The sequence below is a fragment of the Eriocheir sinensis genome, chromosome 64 (assembly GCF_024679095.1).
Source record: "Eriocheir sinensis breed Jianghai 21 chromosome 64, ASM2467909v1, whole genome shotgun sequence".
In the NCBI taxonomy this organism is placed as follows: domain Eukaryota; kingdom Metazoa; phylum Arthropoda; class Malacostraca; order Decapoda; family Varunidae; genus Eriocheir; species Eriocheir sinensis.
In genome coordinates, this window is record NC_066572.1 from 3,572,948 (window position 1) to 3,592,331 (window position 19,384).

Below are 19,384 nucleotides of genomic sequence, written 5' to 3' on the forward strand. Positions count from 1 at the left end.
TAACACAGATTTGCCTAATTGCAATTCAATATGCGTCGAAACACTACTAGTCTAAATATATCAAGTACATTATAAAGTTCACGGGACAGAAACACCAAGAAGAAACCAAAGTATGGGTGCAATGTAAAATTATATAACCCGTCCGCTGCGATTGTCAGGGATTTCGCCTTCACTGGTAGCCTGGTAACATACACTCCCGGGTCTTTCTCTGCCTCTGTGGTGGATAGTGGAGTGTTTCCCATGTGGTATTGGTGTGCTGGATATCCCTTCACTGGTAGCCTGGTAACACACACTCCCAGGTCTTTCTCTGCCTCTGTGGTGGATAGTGGAGTGTTTCCCATGTGGTATTGGTGTGCTGGATATCCCTTCACTGGTAGCCTGGTAACATACACTCCCAGGTCTTTCTCTGCCTCTGTGGTGGATAGTGGAGTGTTTCCCATTTGGTATTGGTGTGCTGGATATCCCTTCACTGGTAGCCTGGTAACATACACTCCCAGGTGTTTCTCCGCCTCTGTGGTGGATAGTGGAGTGTTTCCCATGTGGTATTGGTGTGCTGGATATCCCTTCACTGGTAGCCTGGTAACATACACTCCCAGGTCTTTCTCTGCCTCTGTGGTGGATAGTGGAGTGTTTCCCAAGTGGTATTGGTGTGCTGGATATCCCTTCACTGGTAGCCTGGTAACATACAGTCCCAGGTCTTTCTCTGCCTCTGTGGTGGATAGTGGAGTGTTTCCCATGTGGTGTTGGTGTGCTGGATATCCCTTCACTGGTAGCCTAGTAACATACACTCCCAGGTCTTTCTCTGCCTCTGTGGTGGATAGTGGAGTGTTTCCCATGTGGTATTGGTGTGCTGGATATCCCTTCACTGGTAGCCTAGTAACATACACTCCCAGGTCTTTCTCTGCCTCTGTGGTGGATAGTGGAGTGTTTCCCATGTGGTATTGATGTGCTGGATATCCCTTCACTGGTAGCCTAGTAACATACACTCCCAGGTCTTTCTCTGCCTCTGTGGTGGATAGTGAAGTGTTTCCCATGTGGTATTGATGTGCTGGATATCCCTTCACTGGTAGCCTGGTAACATACACTCCCAGGTCTTTCTCTGCCTCTGTGGTGGATAGTGGAGTGTTTCCCATGTGGTATTGATGTGCTGGATATCCCTTCACTGGTAGTCTGGTAACATACACTCCCAGGTCTTTCTCTGCCTCTGTGGTGGATAGTGAAGTGTTTCCCATGTGGTATTGATGTGCTGGATATCCCTTCACTGGTAGTCTGGTAACATACACTCCCAGGTCTTTCTCTGCCTCTGTGGTGGATAGTGGAGTGTTTCCCATGTGGTATTGGTGTGCTGGATATCCCTTCACTGGTAGCCTGGTAACACACTCCCATGTCTTTCTCTGCCTCTGTGGTGAATAGTGGAGTGTTTCCCATGTGGTATTGGTGTGCTGGATATCCCTTCACTGGTAGCCTGGTAACATACACTCCCAGGTCTTTCTCTGCCTCTGTGGTGGATAGTGGAGTGTTTCCCATGTGGTATTGGTGTGCTGGATATCCCTTCACTGGTAGCCTAGTAACATACACTCCCAGGTCTTTCTCTGCCTCTGTGGTGGATAGTGGAGTTTTCCCATGTGGTATTGGTGTGCTGGATATCCCTTCACTGGTAGCCTGGTAACATACACTCCCAGGTCTTTCTCTGCCTCTGTGGTGGATAGTGGAGTGTTTCCCATGTGGTATTGGTGTGCTGGATATCCCTTCACTGGTAGCCTAGTAACACACACTCCCAGGTCTTTCTCTGCCTCTGTGGTGGATAGTGGAGTGTTTCCCATGTGGTATTGGTGTGCTGGATATCCCTTCACTGGTAGCCTGGTAACACACTCCCAGGTCTTTCTCTGCCTCTGTGGTGGCTAGTGGAGTTTTCCCGTGTGGTATTGGTGTGCTGGATATCCCCTCCCAAGATGCAGGACTTTACATTTTTCTTCACTGAATTGTAGCAGCCACTTTTTGTTTCATTCTTGTAGCTTGGTGAGGTCTGTTGCTAGGAAATGCACATTCAAGGGGCTAATTATTTAAACACACCTCAGTTGTTATCGTCACGCTGACACGCCTTTCTTCTTTTTTCACGTCACACACTTTCAAGTTTTTTTTTTTTTAATACAATTTCTACTCAAGTTTTCAGTTCAGTATTTTCCATCAAAGCTTTCGTAAAACTTCTCGTACTTTGGTTTTATACTCTTTTCATTCCTTTTTTTTTATGTCTTTTGAATCATGTTTTTGTACAATTATTCTTTTTTATTTTTCATACAGTTTTCAATCACTTCTTTTGTGCAATATTCTCTAACGAAGCTTTCCTAAGAATTCTCGTACTAGTTTCATACTCTACTATTTTTTTTTTCACGTCAGTTCAATCACACCTTCTTTGTACCTTTTAACTCTTTTCATATAGTTTTCAATCAGGTTTTTATACAAGCTTATCTAAAACAGCTTTCCTAAGAACTTTGTAACAATCACTTCTAATACATTTTCGTTTTAATTTCTTTCCCGTCCATTGAGTTATCTTTTTGTACAATCATTTTTTTTTTCATTTAGTATTCAGTCAAGTTTTCTAAAAAGAGATTGTCTAAAACAGCTTTCCGAAGAACTTTGTAAATGTCACTTCTAATACGTTTTCCTTTTAATTTCTTCCCCGGTCAATCCAATCATCTTTTTATACAATTATTCTTTTTCATTTAATATTTAGTCAAGTTTTTATACAAGCTTATCTAAAACAGCTTTCCTAAGAACTTTGTAACAATCAATTTCAATACGTTTTCCTTTTAATTTCTTCCCCGGTCAATCCAATCATCTTTTTATACAATTATTCTTTTTCATTTAATATTTAGTCAAGTTTTTATACAAGCTTATCTAAAACAGCTTTCCTAAGAACTTTGTAACAATCAATTTCAATACGTTTTCCTTTTAATTTCTTCCCCGGTCAATCCAATCATCTTTTTATACAATTATTCTTTTTCATTTAATATTCAGTCAAGTTTTTATACAAGCTTATCTAAAACAGCTTTCCTAAGAACTTTGTAACTATCACTTTCAATGCGTTTTTCTTTTAATTTCCTCCCCGGTCATTTCAATCATCTTTTTATACAATTATTCTTTTTCATTTAATATTTAGTCAAGTTTTTAAACAAGCTTATCTAAAACAGCTTTCCTAAGACCTTTGAAACTATCACTTTCAATGCGTTTTCCTTTTAATTTCTTCCCCGGTCAATTCAATCATCTTTTTATACAATTTTTCTTTTTCATATAGTATTCAATCAAGGTTTTTTTTATTCAGTATTCTCTAACAAAACTTTTTCTCGTACTTGTCTTTTCATTTCGCGAGTCACAACAAACGCATTTCCAATTCATTTTCACGTCCATTCAATCTCACTTTTTCGCACAATTACTTTTTGTATATAGTTTTCACTCAAGGTTCTGTTCAAATTACTAACGTAGCGATCGTAACATTTCTACATATCAGTTTTTCTTCACGTCAAATACTTCCATTTTCTTTTATATATATATATTTTTTTACCTACAGCTTCTACTCTATGAAATCACACTTTTTTGTTTATCTTTTTTTTTTTTTCACGTAGATCCGATTATATGCTTTTTGATATTGTTTTTATATTTATTTTACTGCAATGAAACTTCCCTAATCATTCTTGCACCTGTCATTCCAAATACCCTTTTCAGTTTATTTTTGTATGTCCATTAAAACTCTTTGTACAATTCTTTTAATACTTAATTTTTTTCTATATGAATTCCCTAATGCAACTTTTTAAATGATTTTTGTCAGTGTTAATTCAAATACCTTTTCTATTTTTTTTTCACTAAAACACTGCCTTTGAATAATTGTTTTAATACTTCAATTTTTTTTTCTGTATAAATTCTGCAATGCAACTTTTTGAATGATTTTTGTGCCACTCCAAATATCTGTTTATTTTTGTATTTCTGTTCAAACAATTTATTTTTTACTCTTTTCATATTTAATTTTTTTTTTCTGTACAAATTCTCTAGGACAGATTTCACAAAGTGGTTTTTTTTGTTAGTGTCATTCCAAATTCACTTTTCAAAAAAAAATTTTTGCATGTATTTTTCAAACACCTTTTTTCAGCATAAATATATTTCATCAGTTAGTTTTTTCTATACAAATTAACTCTAAATGCTCTTTACTTTATTTTTTTTTCTTCATATTTTCAAACTCCTTTTTTTTAGCACAGTTCTTTTAATCAGTTCGTTTTTTCTCAATTCTCTGAGCCATCTTTTTCTTAATGATTTTTGTAAATGTAACTCTGAATACTCTTTATATTAATTTTTTGCACATATTTTCAAACTCCTTTTTTCAGTATAAATATATTTCATCAGTTCGGTTTTTCTCTACAATTTCTCTGAGACATCTTTTCCTTAATGATTTTTATAAGTGTAACTCTAAATACTCTTTATATTATTTGTTTGCATATACCTTCAAACTTCTTTTCTAGCATAATCATTTTCAGCAATTTCCTTTTCTCGTAACAAATTCTTAATATCACAATTTTCCTAATAATTTTGTGAGCGTCAATTCAAACACTCCTAGTTTTAATTTGCTTGTCCAGTCATAAATTTTTATACTTCATTTAGTTACGGCTTGATTTGTTCGTTTATTTCCATTAGTCTTTATTCAGCCTTCTGTACAAGTTCTTTTTAATAAGTTTTACGATTACTGCTGTTTTTACCACGGCCATTCAAAATCTTTTTACAATTATTATTCTCATTAATTCATATTTCTCGACAAGTTCAATTACTAAAGTTTAACCGATAGTTCTTGCATAATTTATCGTTTATTACTCATTTTTTTTTCTGTATAATTATTCTCGTTTTCTATACTCAAATTCCTCTACAAGTTCCATTACTAAAGTTTAACCGATAGTTCTTGCATAATTTATCGTTTATTACTCATTTTCTACTACTATTATATTATTACGTCCGTTCAATCTTTTTTTTTTTCTGTATAATTATTCTCGTTTTCTATACTCAAATTCCTCTACAAGTTCCATTACTAAAGTTTAACCGATAGTTCTTGCATAATTTATCGTTTATTACTCATTTTCTACTACTATATTATTATTACGTCCGTTCAATCTTTTTTTTTTCTGTATAATTATTCTCGTTTTCTATACTCAAATTCCTCTACAAGTTCCATTACTAAAGTTTAACCGATAGTTCTTGCATAATTTATCGTTTATTACTCATTTTCTACAACTATTATTATGTCCGTTCAATCTTTTTTTTTTTCTGTATAATTATTCTCGTTTTCTATACTCAAATTCCTCTACAAGTTCCATTACTAAAGTTTAACCGATAGTTCTTGCATAATTTTTCTCTGTTACCGATTTTTTACTACAATTACTATTACTATACGTCCATTCTAACCTTTTTTTTTAGTATAATTATTCTCATTTTTTTATACTTAATTTTCTCTACATGTTCAATTAATAAAGTTTAATCGATAGTTTTTGTATAGTTTCTCCTCTATTACTGATTTTCTACTACTACTATTATTATTATTATTATTATTACTATGTCCATTCAAACTTTTTTTTCAGTATATTTATTCTCATTTTTTGATACTTAATTTTCTCTACATGTTCAATTAATAAAGTTTAATCGATAGTTTTTGTATAGTTTCTCCTCTATTACTGATTTTCTACTACTACTATTATTATTATTATTACGTATTACTATGTCCATTCAAACTTTTTTTTCAGTATATTTATTCTCATTTTTTATACCCAATTTTCTCTACAAGTTCAATTGCTAAAGTTTTACCGACAGCATTTGCATAATTTCTCCTCTATTACTGATTTTCTACTATTATTATTATTACTATTGTTACTACATCCATTTGTCGAGCCGTTCATGGGCACTCTTTAATTATTTATGTCATTATACCTCAAAATATAATTAACTGTTGATCATTTAAACCAGAGATTAAAGTTACCAGCTTACTGACCAAGTCCTCTAAGGCACTGTTACCACACACAGGGTTAGCCGCTGCCAAATAATACAGAGAGCGTGACTTTAGGAACATTACTCGAGGTAAATATATTTGTTAAAGAGATTCTGATGGTGAACAAAGGGGGTCTCGGAACAGGGTACAACCATTTGAGATTATATTTCGACACTTATAACACTTAGAGTTTAGTCTAATTACTTGTAAAACACCGCGAACACAAGATAAACAGACAGTCTAAACTAAAGCCCCGTTCACACTGTGCCGACTCTGGGCCGCGACAACCCACGACTCTTGGGTACACGAGGTCTTGGGTGTTGATGTGAAAGGGTCGTGCATGTCTTACCTAGGGCTAGGCTAACCCCGCAGCCGCCACTACCACATCGGCCAGTTTCACGAGGAAATACTACAGCGTCGATCCCCGCCATTAGTAACGAACAAAACAAACAAAACTACTGTGAAAGCCGCCCCTAGTATGACGTCACGAGGCAGATTTGCTCGGAAACTCGCCTCTAATATCAATATAAATTTATTACAATTTTAATTCCATAATAAATATTCGCCGTTCTCCCACAAAAATTAAAAGAAGGCGGATTAACAACTTGTAGCAACGATAGGCTGTGTTTTCCGCGGTCCTGACACATTCGATTTTGTTGACGTTGGTAGATTTTAGGGGAGGTTCGACACAATGGGTATGTTTGATCTCTCTCTCTCTCTCTCTCTCTCTCTCTCTCTCTCTCTCTCTCTCTCTCTCTCTTCTGTCTTCTTTTTCTCTTACTTTCTTCTCGCTCTCTCCTTCCTTCGCCTTTCTCTCTCTCTCTCTCTCTCTCTCTCTCTCTCTCTCTCTCTCTCTCTCTCTCTCTCTCTCTCTCTCTCTCTCTCTCTCTCTCTCTTCTCTCTTCTTTCTTCTTTCTCTCCTCTCTCTTCTTCTTCTCCCCTCTCTCTCTCTCTCTCTCTCTCTCTCTCTCTCTCTCTCTCTCTCTCTCTCTCTCTCTCTCTCTCTCTCTCTCTCCTCTTTTTTTTTATTTTTTTTTAAATCTTACCTAGTCCTCTCTCTCTCTCTCTCTCTCTCTCTCTCTCTCTCTCTCTCTCTCTCTCTCTCTCTCTCTCTCTCTCTCTCTCTCTCTCTCTCTCTCTCAGGTTAACTCTATTGACATGTTGAAAAATACCATTAAACTTGCAGTACATTTTGGGCCATTACATATTCAAACATTTTTTCTCAGCATAATTATCCTCATATTCTGTACTCAACTTTCTGTACCAGTTCCAACAATAAAGTTTAATCGATAGTTTTTGCATAGTTTCTCCTCTATCACAGATTTTATTACGTCTATTCAAACTCTTTTTCTCGGTATAATTATTCTCATTTTCTATACTCAATTTTCTCTACAAGTTCAATTACTAAAGTTTAATCGATAGTTTTTGCATAATTTCTCCTCTATTACTATTATTACTCCGTCTATTCATACACTTTTTCTTCCCCTAATTATTCTCATTTTCTATACTCAAATTTCTCTACGTGTTCCACTACTAAAGTTTAACCGATAGTTTTTGCCCATTTTCGCCTCTATTGCTGTTATTACTCTCCCTCCCTCTATCATTATTCTTTTAGTAACTTATTCAAACGAGAAATCTTGCACGCACGCCCTGACTCCACTGATGCCGACTCTGTTTATTCACCTTTTGCAACGGCACATAACACAATGACACACACACACACACACACACTGAATACATCAAGTGATTTATTCTTGGCCTGTATAGGGAGGGATGAAAGGTGTTGACTTACTCCTTTCTCTCTTTCTCTCTCCCTTCCTTTCCTCCTCTTCTTCTTCTTCCTCCTTCCTTGACCTCATTCACTCAGTCTTGTATTGAAACCATGGAAATAAGGAATAAACAAAGCTATATGCGTCAGGGGTAAAAATAAATAAGAAAAAACACATCCTCGCACACGGAAATCACACACCCACACACCTATCAATACACACACACACACACACACACACACACACACACTAAGGGCTATAAATAGCTCGAACACCAAAAGCCTACATAAATCTCCACCAGGCTACGCTTAAGGCTGGACTAGGCTAGGCTATCAGAGGGCGACAAACAGCAGGCCGAAGAAACAGCTTTTTGCCATTAATCCTGAAAGCCCATGATTCGGTTTGACACACATTTCCAAGCTCTCAGTCGTGTTGGTACATGTTTTTTGGAATTTGGAAATGTGCTCTCCAGTATTTTTTTTTTTTTACAGCACAGAGCAACTCAAGGGCTTCAAAAATATTAAAAAAAAAAAAAAAAAAAAAGCTCGCTAACTCTTGCTCTCATATAGCGATAAGTATAGACTAGCCAAAAGAGAGGTCAATTTCGGGTGGAGAGCTTTCTTTTCCTTCTTTTTTTTTTACAGCAAAGGAGACAGCTCAAGGGCACAAAAAAAGGAAACAATAAAAAAAGAAGCCCGCTACTCGCTGCTCCTGTAAAGAATCCGAAGAGGTGCCCAAAAGAGAGGTCAATTTCGGGAGGAGAGGTGTCTTCATACACTCGTCTTGAAAGAGGTCAAGTCATAGGCAGGAGGAAATACAGACGAATGAAGGCTGTTCCAGAGTTTACCAGTGAAGGGGATGAAAGAATGGAAATGCTGGTTAACTCTTGCATAAGGGGTTTGGACAGTATAGGGATGAAAGAATGAAGATGCTGGTTAACTCTTGCATAAGGGGTTTGGACAGTATAGGGATGAAAGAATGCTGGTTAACTCTTGCATAAGGGGTTTGGACAGTATAGGGATGAAAGAATGAAGATGCTGGTTAACTCTTGCATAAGGGGTTTGGACAGTATAGGGATGAAAGAATGAAGATGCTGGTTAACTCTTGCATAAGGGGTTTGGACAGTATAGGGATGAAAGAATGAAGATGCTGGTTAACTCTTGCATAAGGGTTTTGGACAGTAAAGGGATGAGCATGAGTAGAAAGTCGTGTACAGCGGGGCCGCGGGAGGGGGGGAGGCATGCAGTTAACAAGTTCAGAAGAGCAGTCAGCGTGAAAATATCGATAGAAGATAGAAAGAGATGCAACATGGCGGCGGTATTTAAGAGGTAGAAGACTGTCAGTAAGAGGAGGAGAGCTGATGAGACGAAGAGCCTTAGGGCCGTATTTTAAAACATTTCGTCGCCCAAGTTCACATATTTGACAAGGCTTTCGTGTGAGTTAAGGGCATTTCCAGGAGTAGTTTTATGACCCTGGTGGTAGTTTGACCCTTCCCCAGTAGCATGAACCTAAAGAAACACACATTAGAACCCGACTGACACCTTTGACCTTTAGAAAGAGTTGATGTGAGACGTGAAAGTGTTTTATAATACCACTCTCTCCAGAAGAGCTGTGTAATTAGGAGACCAGCACTGCACGGCATATTCCAGGTGGGGCCTTACCAGCGAGTTATATAAGGATAACATAACTCCCGGATGAGGATGATGATGATGATGATGAGGAGGAGGAGGAGTGAGAGTAGGACAAGGAGGTTGAAGAATAAGAAGAAAGAGGATAGGCATATCAAATTACACGAAAGAGGAGGAGGAGGAAGAGGAGACGGAGGGGGTGGGAGAAGAATCAGAAAAAGAAAACAAATAAAACTAGAAAGAAGAAGGAGGAAGAGAAGAGAAGGAGGAGGAGGAGGAGGAGGAGGAGAAGGAGGAGGTGGGAGAAGAATCAGAAAAAGAAAACAAATTAAAAATAGACAAAAGAAGGAGGAAGAGGAGGAGGAGGAGGAGGAGAAAGATGAAAAGAACGAGAAAACACAAGAAATAGAAGAGGAGGAGAAGGAAGGAGATAATGAAGAGGAAGATGAAGAGGAAGAAAAGAAAAGAGGAAACAAAACAGACAGAAGAGGAAAAAGAAGACAATTAAGAGAAGATGGAAGAAGACAGAAGAGAAAGAAGAGAAGGAGGAGGAGAAAGAGGAGGATAAGAGGAGAAAGAGAACGTGGAAGAAGAAGAAGAGAAAATAGACAGAAGAGGAAGAATTTAAAGGAGGAGGAGAAGGAGGAGAATGAGGAGAAAGAGAAAGTGGAAGAAGAAGAAAAGGAAGACAAAATAGACAGAAGAAGAGGAAGATTTAAAAGGAGGAGGAGGAGGAATAGAAAAAAAAAGATTAACATACATACATACATACATACAAATAAACATACATAATTTTTTTTTTCATTTTTTTCCGTTTAGTAAAATATTTCGTTTCGCTCATTTTATTTCTTTTTATCAATTTTCTTTTTTTTCTAATTTATCTTTCTTTTCTTTCCTTTTCTTTTAATTTCTTTCTTATTTCTTTCTTTCCTGTATTTTCTTTCTCTCTTCCTTCGTTCCCTTTTATCAATTTTCTGTTTTTTTTTCTAATTTATCTTTTTCATATTTCTTTATTTTCTTTCGCTTTCTTTTTCCTTTTCTTTTCATTTCTTTCTTATTTCTTTCTTTCCTGTATTTCTCTCCTTCTTCGTTCCATTTCACTTCTTTTCATTTTCTTTTACTATTTTTTGTTTTGCTTAAATTTCTGACCTGAATGAAACTTTACGAAACGTCTCCTCTTCTACACAACCTTGTTTCATATTGTATCGTTCATTCACTTGGTCTAATACACGTCATTCACACGTATTGAAACTTACGAAATGAAGGAACATATGAATCACTGTTGCAATCTCTCTCTCTCTCTCTCTCTCTCTCTCTCTCTCTCTCTCTCTCTCTCTCTCTCTCTCTCTCTCTCTCTCTCTCTCTCTCTCTCTCTCTCTCTCTCTCTCTCTCTCTCTCTCTCTCTCTCTCTCTCTATGTCTGTCTCTCTCTCTCTCTCTCTCTCTCTCTCTCTCTCTCTCTCTCTCTCTCTCTCTCTCTCTCTCTCTGTTATCTTTCTTTCTCTCCCTCTCTTTGTTTCTGTTTCTCTGTCTCTTTCTGTCTGTCTGTCTGGGTCTGTCTGCGTCTCTCTCTCTCTCTCTCTCTCTCTCTCTCTCTCTCTCTCTCTCTCTCTCTCTCTCTCTCTCTCTCTCTCTCTCTCTCTCTCTCTCTCTCTCTCTCTCTCTCTCTCTCTCCCATTCAATCACACGTTTATTAAAGTTTCAACTGTTTCCAATTAATATAAAATGCGACACATTCAGCAACGGACGAACACAAAATTTACAACCTCCCCGATACATTTACAATTTTTTTTCATTTTTTTTATTTTTTTCTCTTTACTTATTCATTACCTCCTTACTTGTTTACTTACTGCTTTATTTTCTTTTTTTTCTTTTCTATTTCGTGTTATTTTTTCGCTTCTGCCTTTAAGAGAGAGAGAAAAAAAGCAAGTGTTTGGAAGATTGTGCTGAGTCGCCAGGTGGAGAAATTGAGTTTTTGAGGCATTGAAGGACACCAAGGTCGGCATTATAAGATACTTTGGCTTCTCACATCAGTTATTTCTAAAGGTCAAAGAGGGGGTCAGTCGGGTTCTAATGAGTGTTTCTTTAGGTTCACGGTACAGAGGAAGGGTCAAACTACCATCAGGGTCATGAAACTACTCCTGGAAATGCCCACAACTCCTAAGAAAGCCTTGTCAAATAGGTGTTCTTGTGCGGCGAAATGTCTTAAAATACGACCCCAAGTTCCTCCTACCCCAATCAGAGAGGATAGCAAGGTCTAAGGTTAAGCGTTTTGCAGCCTCCAGCCTAGAGTCGTGTAGTTCCTGTAGGGTGAGTCTTGTGTTAAAGGATGTTAAGTAATGCAGAGTAGAGTCATCTGCGTAGGAGTGGATAGGACTTGTTGTGTAAAGAAGATCATTGATGAATAATAGAGAGTAGGTGATAGGAACCCTGCGGGACCCTGTTGATAGGTTTAGGGGAGGTACAGTGACCGTCAACCACAGCAGAGATAGAACGGCCGGAAAGGAAACTGGAGATAAAGGAACAGAGGGCCATATTTTAAAACATTTCTGGGCCCAAGAACACGTAATTTACTAGTCTTTCGTGGGAGTTTAGGGCATTTCCAGGAGTACTTTTATGACTCTGCTGGTAGTCTGAGCCTTCTTCTGTACCGTGAACCTAAAGAAACACTCATTAGAACTCGATTAACCTCCTGTTTGGCCTTTGAAAATAGTTGGTGTGTTGGGTGGGAGCACTTGACAATACTAACCAGAGAGAGAGGGATAGAAACCGCAGGAGGGAAGTTTAGAAAGAAAATACTTATGCCAGACTTTGTGAGCACATGACACAATACAATCATCAACTCTGTCGTTAATTAAATGAATATAGTAAAACGACATGTCTCACCTCTACCGTCAATGAATTATAATGAATTGAAGACTTAATCAACCCAGTCCTTAATTAGCTGTGAATGGAAACAACACATTAGTCACCTCAATCCTTACCTAACCAACCCTAATGACCTCACACCCTCATTACTACTCGTCCATTAATTATCGTTCACCGTGCATCACAACCTGACTAATTATTATTCACCTAGTCTTTAATTTGCAGGTGAGCAGGTGTATGGAGGAGGAGGAGGAGGAGGAGGAGGAGGAGGAGGAGGAAACATGGACGAGCAGGCAGCAGAAAACCTACTGGCTCATTGCGAGGCTGCCTGCTTTCAGTGATTTAATCAATCCGTCAGCTACAGCAGTGGGTTGCAGGGAAGGATTGAAGCACTTCTGTACGTACTCGTGGGTGCGTTTAGTTCACTCCCGACGCAGCAAAGTGACGGTCAATGCGATTTTTAAAGGAGCTGATTGTTTCCGCACTAACCACTCCTGCAGGAAGGCTGTTGCAGTGGCGGACGACTCTGTTCGAAAAATAACTCCTGCCGATATCCGTAAAGCATCGCTTGGCTTGAATTGTTTTACCGTTGTTTCTTGTTCGCGGGTTAGTTTGTGGCGTGAAGAGTTTGCAGTGATCAACATTGCTGAACTTGTTGAGGTACGTGAAGACTTGTATCATGTCTCCCCGCAGTCGTCTCTTTTCCAGCGTGAAGAGGTTGAGTCGCTTGAGTCGTTCTTCGTAAGGTTGCGTCCTCAATGACGGCATCATTTTCGTAGTGCGTCGCTGTACTCTCTCGAGTAATTCAATGTCTTTCTTGTAATTAGGAGACCAGCACTGCACGGCGTATTCCAGGTGGGGCCTTACCAGCGAGTTATATAAGGATGACACAACTCCCGGCGTCTTGTATTCGAAGCTCCTCGCTGTGAACCCGAGCATAGTGTTGGCTTTCTTGCAGGCGGACTTGCAGTGTTTTGTGGGTTTCATGTCACTGCTGATAGTGACCCCGAGGTCTCTCTCCCCTTGTACTGCCTGTGGTGGTGCCTACAACGCTCTTCTCCTTTCTCGAAATGCTGAGGGGCGTAGCGGCTTTTGCAGAAACTACATGACCTGAATTGGGGCGGCAAACTGAATCGCTTTAGGTTTGTATTATATTTTCGAATTACTTTAACTTCAATTTAAAATCTTTCAAATCTTATTTTTACTTTGGTGCTCCGCTGATTTTAACTTTGCTTAAGACAAGTAGGCATCTCATTCTGGGTGAGCAGAGAGTGGAGCAGGCGGTTAATCTCTGGAGGGGTTATCTGCTGAGGGCTTGTCGGGTGAGGGTCGTGAGCATGGAGGTAGAATTGGTGGAGTCGACACGGCCCGCTAATCCGATTCATTGAGGTGAAGCCCACGAACTCTCAAATTTACGGCCAAAAGATGGGGGTGGGCGAGCCTGACCTGACAACACCTGACAACACCTGGCCGTAAAAATGACAGCTCGGGCGGATTCACTTAATTGGGCTGATGTCGACTCCACCAATTCTACCTCCATGGTCGTGAGTCCGGTGCAGCCACGAGGTGTGTTCGTGGGGGCACAGCAGCGATTAGAAACCTCAAGGAAATACTCTCAGCGACGTCAGTGAAAGGTGAGGCCTCCGTGGCGGCGAAGGGCCAGTCCGTATACTCAGGAAACAAAGAACTGGTTAGCCCGTCCGCTGCGATTAGCATGAATATCGCCTTCAATGGTAGTCTGAAAACATACACTCCCAGGTCTTTCTCTGCCTCTGTGGTGGATAGTGGAGTGTTTCCCATGTGGTATTGGTGTGCTGGATATCCCTTCACTGGTAGCCTGGTAACATACACTCCCAGGTCTTTCTCTGCCTCTGTGGTGGATAGTGGAGTGTTTCCCATGTGGTATTGGTGTGCTGGATATCCCTTCACTGGTAGCCTGTAAACATACACTCCCAGGTCTTTCTCTGCCTCTGTGGTGGATAGTGGAGTGTTTCCCATGTGGTATTGGTGTGCTGGATATCCCTTCACTGGTAGCCTGGTAACATACACTCTCAGGTCTTTCTCTGCCTCTGTGGTGGATAGTGGAGTGTTTCCCATGTGGTATTGGTGTGCTGGATATCCCTTCACTGGTACCCGGGGAACATCCTCGGCAAGGTCTTTCTCTGCCTCTGTGGTGGATAGTGGAGTGTTTCCCATGTGGTATTGGTGTGCTGGATATCCCTTCACTGGTAGCCTGGTAACATACACTCCCAGGTCTTTCTCTGCCTCTGTGGTGGATAGTGGAGTGTTTCCCATGTGGTATTGGTGTGCTGGATATCCCTTCACTGGTAGCCTGGTAACATACACTCCCAGGTCTTTCTCTGCCTCTGTGGTGGATAGTGGAGTATTTCCTATGTGGTATTGGTATGCTGGATATCCCTTCCCTGGTAGCCTGGTAACATACACTCCCAGGTCTTTCTCTGCCTCTGTGGTGGATAGTGGAGTGTTTCCCATGTGGTATTGGTATGCTGGATATCCCCTCCCTGGTAGCCTGGTAACATACACTCCCAGGTCTTTCTCTGCCTCTGTGGTGGATAGTGGAGTGTTTCCCATGTGGTATTGGTGTGCTGGATATCCCTTCACTGGTAGCCTGGTTACATACACTCCCAGGTCTTTCTCTGCCTCTGTGGTGGATAGTGGAGTGTTTCCCATGTGGTATTGGTGTGCTGGATATCCCTTCACTGGTAGCCTGGTAACATACACTCCCAGGTCTTTCTCTGCCTCTGTGGTGGATAGTGGAGTATTTCCTATGTGGTATTGGTGTGCTGGATATCCCTTCACTGGTAGCCTGGTAACATACACTCCCAGGTCTTTCTCTGCCTCTGTGGTGGATAGTGGAGTGTTTCCCATGTGGTATTGGTGTGCTGGATATCCCTTCACTGGTAGCCTGGTAACATACACTCCCAGGTCTTTCTCTGCCTCTGTGGTGGATAGTGGAGTGTTTCCCATGTGGTATTGGTGTGCTGGATATCCCCTCCCAAAATGCATGACTTTACATTTTTCCTCATTGAACTATAGCAGACACTTTTTGTTTCACTCCTACAGCTTGGTGATGTCTTCTTGTAGGAAATCCGCATCCAACTGGTTAAAAAGAAACTATTGCAAGAAATTGTACACACATTAATTTGGTATATAAAGCCAAAAACTTATCCTTTCAGAGCGAGGTGCAGAGTGGAGAGTGATGGTCGATCCCTTTTCTCGGTCCCAGTAAAGGCGGGAACACACGAACGAAAGAGATTGTCCTTGAATGCACTCAACACTTTACGACGCACAATAACACACTTAACGCACTCAACACTTCAATGCACAGAAGTCTAGCAGTTGAAAATGAGATTGAACACGCAAGGGGCGATTGAACACTCAAGAAACGATGAAAAACAATAGGAGGAAGCTTGACTGTGGGGTGAGCACTTTAGACACACGTATGAACGCGCACTACACGGCTCTTGTATTCACACCCTACCTCCCTCCTCGAACGCACAGACCTAGCTAGCACTCAACTAATTTTTTTGGACTTATTTCTGCTTCTTTTTCTTCTTCTTCTACTTCTCATTCATTATTTTCGTTTCTTTATCATCTATTCTTTTCATTCTTATTTTCTTTACATGTTTTCGTTTTTTTTTCTTGTTTTTTTGTTTTATTTTGTCTTTTCTTCCTCCTTCTCCTCCTCCTCATCATCATCTATTTACTTCTTCTAATTCTGTTTATTCTTCTCTTAAAACTATTTCTTCTTCTTTTTCTTCTTTTTAACTTTTATCTCATTGCTTTCCATTCTCTCTCTCTCTCTCTCTCTCTCTCTCTCTCTCTCTCTCTCTCTCTCTCTCTCTCTCTCTCTCTCTCTCTCTCTTCACTCACTTCTTTTTTAAACTCATCTCATTTTTCTCTCTTTTTTTTTCTTTCTCATTCATCTCATTTTCTCATCTCATATTTATTCACTCATCTTATTCCCATATTCCCTCTCTCCTCATCTCATTCTTTCAACTCATCTCATTCATCTCTTTTCCTTATCTCAATTTTTCCCTCATCTCATTCTCATGACTCATCTCTGGTCATCTCATCTCACTCATCTCATTCTCTTTACTAATCTCACTAATCAAATTCTTCAAACTATTCTCACTCATCTCATTTCTACGACTCATCTCTACCCATTCATCTCATTCCCTTGTCTCATCTCATTCATCTCGACTCATCTCTATTCAACTCATCTCATTTTTTCCCTTGTCTCATTTCTCTTAATCTCTAATCATCTCATTCTTTCAAACTAATCTCACTTTATTCATTTCATTCATCTCGACTCATCTCCCGCTCATCTCAGCATCACGTGATCATCTCTCTCTCTCTCTCTCTCTCTCTCTCTCTCTCTCTCTCTCTCTCTCTCTCTCTCTCTCTCTCTCTCTCTCTCTCTCTCTCTCTCTTTCAGCATCAGGATTCTATAACACAAGGAATGCTAATGTAAACGGATATGACTCATGTTCTCTCTCTCTCTCTCTCTCTCTCTCTCTCTCTCTCTCTCTCTCTCTCTCTCTCTCTCTCTCTCTCTCTCTCTCTCTCTCTCTCTCTCTCTCGCTGGTTCACTTTCTATTTCATTATTTTTTCGTCTTTTTCCTTTCAATAACATCTTTTTTTTCTTTCTTTCTTCCTTTCTTTATTAAATTTATGGATTCTCTCTCTCTCTCTCTCTCTCTCTCTCTCTCTCTCTCTCTCTCTCTCTCTCTCTCTCTCTCTCTCTCTCTGTCTATCACTCTTCATGTATCTTTAATATTTTTTTTCTTTTCTTTAATTTTTTCGTCTTTTTCTCTCTTTATTTCCATTTTTATTTGTTTTTCTTTCTTTCTTACTTTCTCTCTTTTACTGCATCGTTTCCCTACTTTCATTATCTTTTCTTTTTCTTTTTTAATTCTTGCTTTCCTTCGCTTTTCGCTCTTTTTCTTATATCTCTTTTCCCCTTTCTTTTTTTTCTTTACATGAAGCGAAAAAAAAAGACGAAAGAAATGTTGATAAAAGAAGAATTAACAGAATCAGATGAACAAAAGATGAATTAAACGAGGAAGAAGTAGTAGTAGTAGTAGTAGTAGTAGTAGTAGTAGTAATAGTAGTAGTGGTAGCAGTAGTAGTAGTAGTAGAAGAAGAAGAAGAACACGAAATAGAATAAGAAGATGAAGAAGAAGAAAAAGGAAGAACAACAACAACAACAACATCAATAATAATAATAATAATAATAATAATAATAATAATAATAATAATAATAAATAAAACACCTGAATTTACCAGTAATAACTCTCACACCTGGAGGAAGAGGAGGAGGAGGATGAAGAGGAGGAGGAAGAGGAGGAAGAGGAAGAAGAGGAGGAGGAGAAAAGAGCATAAACCATGTCCTCTGTAATACTTAATGTGGGCCTAAGAGGAGGTTAAAGAGGAAGAGGAAGAGGAGGAGGAGGAGGAGGAGGAGGAGGAGGAGGATTGAAAGGAAGAAGGAAGAATAATTAAATGGAAGGATAAAGGAAGAGAGAGAGAGAGAGAGAGAGAGAGAGAGAGAGAGAGAGAGAGAGAGAGAGAGAGAGAGAGAGAGAGAGAGAGAGAGAGAGAGAGAGAGAGAGAGAGATGAGAAATTGAAAGATGATTGTATTGTGAGAAATGGAAAGAAAAAAAAAGAAAAAATAGAGATAGAAGAAAACGAAAATAGGAAATAAAGAAGGAAATAAAGAGAGGAATGAGAGAAAGAAAGAAGAAATGAGAGAAAGAAAGAAGGAATAGAAGGAACAATAGATAACATAGGAATAACGAAGAAGGAATAAGATAAAGGAAGGAAGAATGAGACAAAGAAAGAGGAATAAGAGAAAGAAAGAAAGAAAGAAGGAATGAAAGAAAGAAGAACAGAAGAAATAACAGATAACATAAGAATAACGAAGAAGGAATAAGATAAAGAAAGGAAGAATAAGAGAAAGATAAGAAAATGGAAAGAAGGAGAAGAAATAATGGATAAAAACGTAAATAAATGCAAAAAAAAAAAAGAAGAAAAAGGGAAGTGAAGAAAATAAATAATAAAATAAATGAAAATAAAAGAGAAAGACGAATGAAAGGAAAAAGAGAGAAAACTGAATAAAGATGGAAGGAGAACAATTGATAAAGATAGAAAATAAAAAAGATAATTGGATAAAGATAAAAAAAGATAATTTAAAAAAAAAAAAAAAAAAAGATTGAATTTTCCTTGTCATGTCTTTTGCAGTCCATTAACTCTCTCTCTCTCTCTCTCTCTCTCTCTCTCTCTCTCTCTCTCTCTCTCTCTCTCTCTCTCTCTCTCTCTCTCTCTCTCTCTCTCTCTCTCTCTCTAAATGGACAGGTGTTGGTGTCTTTTATAGAGAGAGAGAGAATAGGAATGCAAGGAAGTCAAATGTGTGTGTGTGTGTGTGTGTGTGTGTGTGTGTGTGTGTGTGTGTGTGTGTGTGTGTGTGTTCGATTAAAAACAAAAGCCCAGTCCATTCTCTTTAAATATTAACAACAACAACAACAACAACAACAACTACTACTACTACTACTACTACTACTACCACTACTACTACTACTACTACTACTGATAATAATAATAAAAATAATAATAAATATTGATAGAAAAGAAGAGGAAGAAATCAAAGAAGGAGGAGGAGGAGGAGGAAGAGGAGGAGGAGGAGGAGGAGAGAAAAAATGGAGCAAAGAGGAGAAAAGGAGAGAAAAAAAGAGAGGAAAGGAAAAGAGTAAGGTATAAAAATCACGAAGAAGAGGAGGAGGAGGAGGAGGAGGAGGAGGAGGAAGAAAGGAGGAAGAAAAAGGTGAAGGAAGGGAGAGGAATAGAGAAAAAAAATAACAAAATAATGAGTTGGGAGGAGGAGGAGGAGGAGGAGGAGGAGGAGGAGGAGGAGGAGGAGGAGGAGGAGGAGGAGGAGGAGGGAGGTAAAATCGCCTGTATAGATTTATTGATAGAAAAATTACAAGCTGACCACTGCAACAGGTCTCTCTCTCTCTCTCTCTCTCTCTCTCTCTCTCTCTCTCTCTCTCTCTCTCTCTCTCTCTCTCTTCCTTACTTTC

At 39.0% G+C, this 19,384-nt stretch overlaps 1 protein-coding gene across 1 annotated transcript; it reads left to right on the plus strand.

Annotated features, from left to right (window-relative positions):
- Window positions 1–86: 86 nt before the first annotated feature.
- LOC126987447 (uncharacterized) lies at window positions 87–15,375 on the plus strand. Its single transcript, XM_050844411.1, has 6 exons — window positions 87–695; window positions 795–893; window positions 1,486–1,584; window positions 14,042–14,140; window positions 14,240–14,412; window positions 15,368–15,375. The coding sequence occupies exons 1-6, from the start codon at window positions 241–243 to the stop codon at window positions 15,373–15,375; spliced, it is 933 nt and encodes a 310-aa protein (XP_050700368.1). The 5' UTR covers window positions 87–240.
- Window positions 15,376–19,384: the final 4,009 nt, after the last annotated feature.